Source organism: Piliocolobus tephrosceles, chromosome 3, assembly GCF_002776525.5.
Source record: "Piliocolobus tephrosceles isolate RC106 chromosome 3, ASM277652v3, whole genome shotgun sequence".
Classification (NCBI taxonomy): Eukaryota; Metazoa; Chordata; class Mammalia; order Primates; family Cercopithecidae; genus Piliocolobus; species Piliocolobus tephrosceles.
In genome coordinates this window covers 46,301,232-46,312,448 of record NC_045436.1, presented here as the reverse complement: position 1 = coordinate 46,312,448, position 11,217 = coordinate 46,301,232, and the positions used below count along the sequence as shown (strand labels likewise).

The window sequence follows — 11,217 nt, the reverse complement described above, 5'->3', positions numbered from 1 at the left end:
GGTCCTCCCCGCGCCCGAGCCCCGGTGCCTCCGCCCTAGCCGAGGCCTCTGCGGTCTTCCCGGGCGAGGAGCGGACTGGGGGCCGCCGGACGGCGGAGGACCCTGCTCCTGCTTTCCGAACTACAGATCCCAGGGTGCCTCTCGGACTCGCGCTCCCTCCCTCCCTTGCTCCCTCCCTTCGTCCGTCTCCTCCCCCAGCCCTTGTTGTTTTGGCTGGAAGCGCTCCGGCGGAGTTTCAGAGAAAGTCTGGGCAGAAACCGGAGCCGGGCCTGAACGTGGGAAGGGGAGGAGGAAAGGGAGGAAGAGGGATCCCGGAGGCCGGGAGAGGGAGGGATCGGGATCTGGGGCCGAGCCGCTCAGAACCTGCCGCGCGCCCCGGGGTGGGGGAGGCGGCGGGGGAGGAGCGCGAGAGGACGGGACAGCGGGATCCCTCCCAGGAGCCAAGTCGCCAAGCGCCTCGTTCCTCCGCCGCTCCCCGCCCTCTTCGGCGGCAACGAGAGCGGACCCACCCTTCAGCTTGACCTGCGACCTCCCTGCGCCCGCCGCTCAGAGACGCCCCTCGCTTCGCCGCCAACCCTGCGGCTCCATCTGTGACCCGGGACCAGCCCCGCGCCCGCTGCCCGTAGGCGGCTCGCGGCTTCCCCTTTCCTCGGCGTTCCCCGAGTGCCGCGAAGTGACCCACCCTCCCCCGAGGAGAGGGAAGGAGGATCGCTCCGGGCGCACCGAAACCTAGGGCGGGCGGGCGAGCGGGAGTGGGCACCGCGCGGGGCATTGTGTGTGTATGTGTTCGTGTGTGTGCGTGAGCAGCACTGTGTCTCCTTCGGAAAGCGCTCTGGGGAGGTCTTGTCCCTAGGGGGCGGAGCGCCAGGGACCGAGGCTCCGGCTCCGAGTCGGGGCAGAGTCCCGCTGAGTCCGAGCGCTGCTGAGGCAGCTGGCGAGACGGCACGTCTGGAGGCGAGGCGGACGCACCTTTTGAAAGGAGGCCGGCGAGCCCGCGGCCCCGGCTCGCGTTCTGTTCAGGTTCGTGGGCCTGCAGAGGAGAGACTCGAACTCGTGGAACCCACGCACCGTGGAGCCTGTCTGCCCAGTCCGTCCGGGGTGCGCGACAAGGAGAGCTAGGTTCTTGCCGCTGCGCGCTCGACAGGCGTCGGCTGTGTCGGGAGCGCGCCCGCCGCCCCTCAGCTGCCGGGCCCGGAGCCCTAGACGCGCGCACCATGAGCGGTGGTGAAGTGGTCTGCTCCGGATGGCTTCGCAAGTCCCCCCCGGAGAAAAAGTTGAAGCGTTATGTAAGTACAGCTGTGGGCACCACTCCGCGGGCCTCGGCGTCCACACCCCTCCCCAGTTGGCTCGCCGGCGGCTGCAGCTGGCCGAGCGCGGGGTTGGTTCTTAAACGAATGCCGGTCTCTTTCCCCTTGGCCCCTACCCCTGGCGGGCTCGGGACCCGGTGCCTTGCACTCCCTCACCCCCAGGCATCCACTTGGCTAGACAACTTTCTTCCTTCAGGTTCCAGACAGCCTGCTTTGCGGACCTGCTCGCCCCATAAAAGGGCCTAGACTTCCAGCTAAACTGCTACGTGCTTTTCTTCTTCCTTAGGAAGGATGGGGTGCGATGGAGAGAGGAGCCTTCCTGCTTTATCCCTGCATCTGATTATTGGGCTGATGGGTGCTAAAGTTCCCGCATCGGGAAAACCGCCGAGGTTTTAGGGCTCACTAGCCCTTTCTTTTTGGTGGGCGCTCCCTCTCCTCCGCCCCTCGAGATGGGTTGCGGGAAGCGGGCTGTGGACCTGAGGAGTTGATAGTAGAGACAAGCATATCGAATGCGCGCAAAGGGGAAAGAAAGAAAAGTTATTACGCGCCCTGCCGTTTGCTTAGCAGGGTTCACATTTTCGCGGTTTTGAATTGAGGGACTTTGGAGTTTGGCCCGGGAGCCTTGGCGGTTTGCTGCGAGAGGAGGGCGCTGGGGGGAGCCTAGTGGCTGGTGTTTGGGCGCCTTGGATGTGCTGTCAAACTCGGCAGGAGGGGACAGCTGAAGCCAGAAGGGTTTTCAGTTACGGTCCTTTCCCAGGGAACCAGAGTGACTTTAATGGTGTTTGTGTAATTGATACAAGATGCTATGTGTTAAACCGTTTTAGCTGTTACGAAAAATATTCCTTGAAAGTATCAACCTTGCTTTAGTGGAAACCTGTGTCCTCTTCAGAGGTCTGGGATCTTATTCTTCCTCTCCATTGGTGGTTTTGTTACTGCCCCCTTGCAAAGGAAAGAAATCACACTTTTGCCCTGACATCTGTACCAAATATTTTTCTAGTAAAATGTGTTTGCAAAAGCAAAATTTATGCCCCCTTAAATATATAAATTTAATGCCTGTAGTAATGGAACCCGTTTGTCGTTGAAGAATATCTACACCCAGTATTAGAGCTCAGGTTAATCCTATTAGTCACTGTTTGCTTGTATAGAACAGAGTGAAGTATTTAACTTCACTGACAACTCACCAGTGAATTTCTGATTTATTTTCTGCCAGAATTTATTATAGACAAGGAATTTTATTGAAGGACTCGATGCCACAAATCATAAGAAAGCTCTCCAGAGATGTGTAATACCTCCAAATCCTATCCATCTATCAGTTTTCCTGAATATCCTAGTAAAAATGCTAACTTTATTCCAAAAATATGAGGGAGGCAGTGTTTTTTTTTTTTTTCCAGCTGTTCTAAAGGGAAAGGGGTGTGTGTGTGTGTGTGTGTGTGTGTGTGTGTGACAGAGAGAGAAGGAAGGGAGGAAGGGGTAGGGACATAAATATATTTGTTTTGAGAAGGCCCAATTTAGGAAAGACAGATTCTTGGAGGAACTAAAGAATAAGACATTTGCTGAACAAGAAAGTGATAATATAGGTTTAATTCATTCTTTCACATGGTTCATTCATGACTAACTCAAAAGACGCCAGGCACTGTATTAGACACCAACCATAAGGTCAGAAAATACAGTAGGAAAAAAGCCCTGCCTCTTGGGCTTAGAATTCAGTTGAACTATTAACCAGGAAAAAAATCAGCCAAAAAGATTATGTCTTAACAAGAAAAACAAACAAAAAGGAAAGTATAATTTGATCATTACAACTGTTTTCTGAGGTAGATGTCATCTCTATTTTACAGAAAACAGTCCTGCATTTGAACCCAGATCTGCCTGATTGATTTGACTGTAAAAGGTTAATGACTCTCACCTCGTTCATTTCAAATGTGGAGCTTAGACTAGGTTATCTCTAAAGGTCCTTCAGGCTCACACCTGTAATCCCAGCACTTTGGGAGGCCGAGGCCGGTGGATCACCTGAGGTCAGAAGACCAGCCTGGCCAATATGGCGAAACCCTGTCTCTACTAAAAATACAAAAAATAGCCGGGCGTGGTGGTGTGCGCCTGTAATCCCAGCTACTGGGGAGACTGAGGCAGGAGAAATGCTTGAATCCGGGAGGTGGAGGTTGCAGTGAGCAGAGTTTGTGCCACTGCACTGCAGCCTGGATGACAGGGTGAGACTCTGTCTCAAAAACAGCAACAGCAAAATAAAGTTCCTTTCAGATTTTAACTTTTCCTGACTCTGAATATTAGTTGAGAATACAAGAATGAGGTGGGCTATGGATCAGGTACACAATGCTAAGGAAACGTTAAGACCTGGTCTTTGCCTTTAAGTAGCTTTTTGAGTCTTTAGGACCATGAGGCAAGCATATGTGAAAAAGGCAACGATGCAAAGTGGTATATGACTGTGTGTCTAAGTTGAGCGGTATGGATATTTTCTGGCTGTTCTGAGGAACAAGTTCAATGTAGACTGAAACTATGGGAACATTTGAGAGAGACAGTGGGCTGCCTACATTGTGTTTTCCACAGGAGGATGAATATGCCTAACAGCTTGGGAGAAACTAGGATTTTCTTTGCCTGGTGTAGCACTGGTGTTTTCTTTACCCGTGAATAAAGTAGATGCAGATAGTCTGGGAAGACAGTGGACAGGGTGGCTGTCAGAATAGAGGAAACCAGCATGGAGTATAATGAGTTAAATAAGGCTTATTTAACTGTTAGGTTAAATAAGGCTTTTATTTTAGCTGTCAGGTTGGTGGCCCAGAAGATTTTGACATTCCTAGATTATTGATCTTTGGCATTGGTGTCCAGTTTAGGTGGTTTTTGCTAAAGTAGCTTTGACCATCAAAGATATAGGCATGTATACATGCATTTCCTATGCTTATTTTTTTCATGTAGAATGTTTATTTTTCTGGATCAAGTAAATATTGTTGGCCACCCAGTAGGCAAAATGTTTCTGGATAATGATTTGTAATGAATGGATTCGCTATGAAAAGGTATCTTGAATTCTTGGTACTATAATTATTAAATGAGACTTCAGGGAGTTTGAGCATCATGATTCTGTTTGGAATATTTGGCCCATGGGACTTTGACAATTATCTCACTGTTCACAGCATTTATGGTAGTCCGAACACTGATTAAGATGATCCATAAGGGCTTTTAAGTGACAAAAAAATTGTTTTAATTTTTTTTAATTAATTTTTTTTTTTGAGATGGAGTCTTGCTCTGTCACCCAGGCTGGAGTGCAGTGACACGATCTTGGCTCACTGCAACCTCCACCTCCCAGATTCAAACAGTTTTCCTGCCTCAGCCTCCCCAGCAGCTGGGATTACAGGCATGCACCACCACGCCCACCTAATGTTTGTATTTTTAGTAGAGATGGGATTTCGCCATGCTAGCCAGGCTGGTCTCAAACTCCTGACCTCAGGTGATCCGCCCGCCTCAGCCTCCCAAAGTGCTGTGAGTACAGGCATGAACCACCACACCTGGCCTTAAATTGTTTTAATTTTATCTTTAAAGCCATCTCATATATGGCCCCCAGTGTATTCCATTTACAAGTCTGTTTTATGTTTACTGTTTCATAGTCAACTCAAGCAGGATTGGTTTTTTACACACTAGTGTGTTAGTCTGATGTGTAAGCTTTTCTTGAATTTTCTAAAGAGTGACACAAAAGAAAATGAAAGTCAAGAGTAGTCAGCAGATTCCCCAGCTTTTCCTTCTCTTTTTAATTTTTTCTATATTCGCAAAAGGGTTCTTTCTTCCTGTATGTGTTTCATTCTCCTGGAAGTTTTTAAAATCTACTTAAAATGTAGGTGAAAATTTTTAATGCTTATTTTCAGGGTTGCTACTGTGGTGTTGCAGTTTTCATCCTGTGTTATATATTAAACAGCTGCTTTTTTACTTTGTTAAGGACCTGATGGAATTATAAACAGATTACTGTCACTAGGGTTACAGAAAACAAGTAAAGTCTTGGTAGTATGCACTCAACAATGGTGCTCAGATTTTTAAAGAATTATTTAAAGAAATAATGGTGGAATTTTCATCAGAACCTGAAATTTTAGCTGAAACAAGATGCAAGTCTGTAAACAAAGTACTGTTTTAAGACAGCTGGCTCCCGCAGCTAGCTCTACAGGAGGAGCTTCCTTGCCTGAAGCCTGAACGCTAAGTTTGGGCTCCTCCATAGCCCAGCTGTCAGCATTGGGCAGGTGCACAATCTCAGCAGGAGAACCTGCTTCTGAGGCCAGAGCAAGGTGGCCTGTTAGCTCACAGTCAGCCTGGGAGCAAGGCCCCAGCCAGTTCTTAGGTGGGTAATCTGTACCCAGCGTGGGCTCTCCGTCTGCTCTGCAGCTGTCAATTAACAGGACAGCTCTTGTCTGGACTTCGAAAACACACCCCTGGTTCTGGAAATGGGCCTAGAAACAGAAATAGCCTCTCCTACTGGGTGGGCACCTGACATCTGACATGGAGGAGGGGGGCATGGGCAGGCCAAGTGTCAGCATCTCCTTGGTTCAAGGACAACCCAGGACCTGTGCTAAGCATGAAAGCCCTGCTCTGTAGTGTCACTACAACAAAGAGCACTGTCATGTCTAGAAGCTCTTCCTACACCTTTTTGGCAATTACCACTAGCAATCAATGGATTCTGATGTTTCTGCTTACAGTGACTGAATAAGCATAATTATTCTATTGAAGGAAATTTGTTCTTGCCATCCTCATGTTAGTAAACATAATTCAGATTCCCAGTGTTTTTACCTTTTAAAGTGTGTAGCAAGAACGTTTTTTCTATTAACATAGATCATCAACTTGCAATTACATGAAGCCTTTACGACAGTTAATGATAGTTCATTTGTTGTGCCTGGGCTTAATGATAAGTGCAAAACTCTCCATGTGAAACTTGCTGAATCTCTAAATCTGACTGCTACCTTTTGAGATTCAAAATTGCTGTTAGGAAGGTGCATTAGTTTGGAGAGTAGAGAATTCTGCTGGCTCTTTAAAAATTTTTTTTAAGAGATCATCTTGGAACAAAAGATGGCAAGAGTTATAGTTGGATAATCTGTTTGACAAGTGACTGGTTATTTCAGTGTATTTTGCCATAATCTGCTTAAAAATGTAAGGAGTAAAACACACCATTTTTTGAGAGTAAGTAAAATTCCATATTTTGGACTTAATGTAAAAATATGCAGATAAGCTATTGATAATTTGCAGACTGAGAAAGTTTCAGAGGTGATAGATTCTTTTTTTTTTTTTATTGGGACGGAGTTTCGCTCTTGTCCAGGCTGGAGTGCAATGGCATGATCTTGGCTCATGGCTTACTGCAACCTCTGTCTCCCGGATTCAACTGATTCTCCTGCCTCAATCTCCCAAGTAGCTGGGATTGCAGGCTCCCATCACCACACCCGGCTAATTTTTTTTTTTTGTATTTTCAGTAGAGAATGGGGTATCACCACGTTGGCCAGACTGGTCTCGAACTCCTGACCTCAGGTGATCCGCCCGCCTCGGCCTCCCATAGTGCTGGGATTACAGGCGTAAGCCACCTTGCCTGGCCAGAGGTGATAGATTGAAAACATGTATTAGGTACTCAGCCCTCCTAATTTTCTTACAGATACAGCCAGAAGGAGCGTTGTAGTAGGTGGGCTACTACTTTACTTCTGAAGAATTTTGTTTTAAAATGTAATTTGATGCAACCACTGATGCTTTTACTGGGGATGTTTTGCTACAGTGGAAGAAAACTCAAACTGAGTGTCAGGATCCGAATTCTACTTGGCTTTGCCACTACTCACCCACAGGAGCATTTGACCATTCTGATCTTCAGTTTCCTTATCTGTAATATGGGTGAGGGAAGAGCTATAGATCTTCAGCAGAAGCTCTGTTGCAGTTTAGCATTCCTCTTAGACATTTTCTTGGGTGGAAGGGACAAATGGGGAGCTCTTCAATAAGCTACAACATAAATTTTGGGGGGACATCATCCTTTTGGGGAAATCTTTATTATTTATCTTAAATAGTTTAGTGACTGCTTAAGCAGTATTCTTTGGGGACTCTTGGTTTTTAACTAAAGGCAGACCTGTGTGCAGGGCCTTTGGCTGCTGTGCTCCTGGGCTGGGTTCTGTGTCTTGAGCCCCTGTGCAATGCCTGGCTCAGAGTAGGAGCTCAACAGATGCCTGTTGACTGAATAATAAACAAGTATCGCAGGAGCTTTTGTTATGTGCCATGTGTGGAATGCAAGGAAGGAAAAGCCCACTCCCTGCCCTTAAGGAGTTTCTAATCTGTTTGTGAAGACAAGCTGTCAATCATTTTATAGGAGATATGTTATACGGCCATATATGATTAGTTGCCAAATGAAGTACTATTACCTAAGAGTTTAGAGTGAGAACAGGGGATGGAAGGGTGGGAGACGCCAGGGAGGACTCTGCAAATGAATTTTACACTTTGCTGTTGTAAGAGCTGGTGTACTGCCGGCAGCAACAGCAAAATCTTAAGGGAGGGCTGGTTTTAAAGGAAGAACAAACATTTGTGTTGAGTTTAGATGTCCTCATGAAAAAAACTGCTTCCCAACACCCCAGTTTCATGTGTGGAGTGTGGCTGTCAGCTGTATCTTCTAGTTTGAGAAGTTTTTGTTTCTGCTAAGATCTATTGTTCCTCATGGGCTCCTGAGCACAAGTGAATTTTCTGCATCAAACTAGAAAGGAACAAAACAACTTGTTTGGTCACCTGAACTTATTAAAATTCCAAGGGACATGAGTTGTTTAAGATTTCTTTATGTCTGTTTTAAGCTAAGTAATTCATTCTGGCAAGCAGTTAGTTTACAACAGAGAGGGAGCATGTTCTGGTGGGAGGGAGAATAAAAGAGCCTTTGATTCATTTGCTTCTGAGTTCCAGCAGCAGGGCCAGGGCTGCCTTGGGCTAGCGTCTTATTTCGGACTTTGGAAGCCATCTTAGCCCAGCTGTGTGAGTGCCAGCTTGTGTTGAGGGGGGAGAGAATAACACCAACGGATCACATGAAACCCCCTCTCACTGTGGATGGAGGGGTTTCTCTCATTTCACATTCCTCGCATCAACACGGTGCTTAATTTCCACGAAGTTAGAGCTCCATCTGAATTTGCCATTTGAACTTGGATTGAAGTCACGATCTTTCTGTGACTCCTTTTATCTCAGTCTGCCAACTAATACAGAAAACTTATCAGGTCACAGGTCTCTTTATTCTCCCCTCTTGGGGTATAACACCCATAAAATTAGCATTCTTTCTTTTTTATATTACCCCTGGCAAAAAGTGGCCCATTGTACTGTGGATTTCCATATTTATTAAATAACTAGGCTCTTCCGTTGCCAGTGGGATGGCTATAGGAGCCTCAGTCAATTGTAGATGACAATTTAGGCCAGTAGAATTGCTGGGGAAAGTCATTTTTAGTAACTGGAAATTTTTGCTCATTCTAGGCTTGTATGTTTGAGCATCTTAAATAATAGAAGAATGCCCTAACTAGAAAAAAGAATCATTTCTCTTTTAAGCAATTCACTTATTCATGGAGCAAAGTTCTCCCTAGTTTAAAAGTTCTCATTGCTGAATAAAGTACACTATAACCTAAGAGCTTTTGACCTTCTCCCAGCCCGTTTTTAAAAAGAATTAAGACTATGCACTGTAATGCATGTTTGGTTGTTATCTCTGTTACATTAGCTCTTGAAGCATTCTGATTACAACTTGTAGCTGCCAAGCCCTGTCCTGCAGTATTATCTGGAACAAAAATTTTCCATGTGGTTGTTTTTAGCAGAGCTACTATATGCAAACTGCACGTGGAGGATATAAGTTATAAAGGAATAGAACTTCTAGAAGGAGAAATGTGAGTTAACTTTTTTCTACCATTTAATCGTTCTTTCCTCACCTCTTAGTGTGTGTTTCAGTAATGTTTATCATCTTTCTAAACTGAGTTTTCTTTTATTTTTATATACTCAAAAGAATGCCACATTTACCAAGTGTTTTTCTGATGGTGGTTTTCTTTTCTGCCAGCTTTTTACTTTGAATTCATACTTGGCCTAGGCAGTTCTCTTAAGTTATGTGTTCAAAAAACAATGTCCTAAGAGGAAAAAAACAAATGGCCACATTGTGCCATGAATTAAAAACAATATACCAAGAGTCCAAACATTTCAATGTAAAAAATATTAAGCCTTTCTTTTTTTAGGAAGACAAATATTAAACTTTGCTTTAACTATCCTGTTGATTGTTTTTCCTTTTCCTTTTTTATTTATTTTCTTTTGGTTTGACTCATGTAGCTGAAATTTATTTCGAAAACAGTTTTATACGTACTAAAGAATACTGCACGTAGGGGAAAGCATCAAAATTCCATTTCACATTTCAAGAGAAACGTGAGAGGAGGCCATCCTCCTATCAGAAGAGGGGCAAAATGTCAAATAATACCGAGGTTTTATAACTTACTTTTATGTTGCTTGGTTAAGTTATTTACCATTATTGACTAGAGATATTTAGCTATTTAAATGTGGAATAAGCAGGTAAATGCAATTTAAGTTAAGCAAGTTTCATATTTGCTTTTGTGAAATGAAGTCCTGGACATAAGCATGGGAAGAACTCAACTCATTTTGTTGTAGTGTTTTAAACAGGAAATAGAGACAGGGTCTCTCTACATTCCCCAGGCTGGTCTCGAACTCCTGGCCCCAAGTGATCTTCTGCTTCATTTTTGTAGGTTTTATTGTATTTAATGCATTAGCCAGCCAGTTGCTATACCATTTTATTTGCTAACTTTTTTTAAATGAGAGGAAGGTAAAAGCACTCTGTGCCATAATTCCCTACCCTCTCTTTTCCTATTCATTTCTACTTCTCTGTGATATAAGCCTAGATATCAAGATCACAAAATATTTGTGTCCCAATCTTTACACACACATTCTTTCACCTTTTCTCTAAAAAGAGAGTGTTAATTTGTGTCACTCTTACGTAGTAATCAAGAAGAGAAATAATAATGTTCCACCCAGCATGTAGATTGTTTTTCTCTCCTGAAATGCAGCTTTTAGTTACTGCTGTATTGGGAAATGTGGTTAGGCCACTTTCTGACTGGCAGAACTCCTCCCTGAGATGACTACCTGATGAAAGAATTACCTGCCTGTGTGCCTTCCCAGCTCCAGTCCTTAGCACATTCCCATCACTGCTGTGGCCAGAGTTGGAGTTGCCAAGACTAAGGTGCTGGTGGAGGGACGATGACTCCTTGATTATCGAGAGAGAAGTGCTTTAATCTTTGAGTTTTGTAAGAGAGATACTAGGTAAAAGCTACCTTCGGCGTTTTGAATTCCAGTGCTGTTGTGTAGAGCTTGATGAGGAACGATGACCTCATTCAGCTAGGGGGATATTTTTTGAACCCTCTACCCTCTGGCAAAGTTATAATTGACCCCACAGTTATGTAGGAATATTTACTTTACATGTTCTTGACAGTTTCAGGTTTACATGTTTGAAGTGTTGAGAAAAGGTAAAAGGAAATATTGAACTCCTAAGAATGTAAAATATTTGGGAAGGTACTTTGTTCCTAGTGATGCTGTTACATAAAACCAAAGCCTTCTGAGTAATCTTTGCTGGGTATGTAGGTCATTTACCTCTAAAGAAAAAGGCACACAATTAAACTGGCGCTATTGAACGGTATTATTTTTCTTTCTATTCCTTTAAGCAGTCAAATAGTTGAGAGACAAATTTATAAATGCTGAATGTTTCAAATGGGAAAAGCAAGCCTAATATATTTTTCTAGTTGATTTTCATAGTGACCCACAGTATACAGAGAAAAAGGTGTATACACAGGAATTTGTGAAAATTATGGCTTCACTTATCATTCTTTGGTGTTTGTAATAGGATATTAATTTCCAGAGGACAGAGATGGCATTTGTTCTCTGTCTCAGC

At 44.5% G+C, this 11,217-nt stretch overlaps 1 protein-coding gene across 2 annotated transcripts in view; it reads left to right on the top strand.

Moving 5' to 3' along the window:
• The first annotated feature begins 209 nt into the window (after nucleotides 1-209).
• The window catches only part of GAB1 (GRB2 associated binding protein 1), a 131,719-nt gene continuing 120,711 nt past the window's right edge, over nucleotides 210-11,217 (top strand). For both annotated transcript variants that reach the window (XM_023226000.3, XM_023226001.3), the window contains exon 1: nucleotides 210-1,286. In XM_023226000.3, the coding sequence (XP_023081768.1) occupies nucleotides 1,215-1,286 (72 nt within the window). In that variant the 5' untranslated portion in view covers nucleotides 210-1,214. The remainder of the gene's footprint in view (nucleotides 1,287-11,217) is intronic.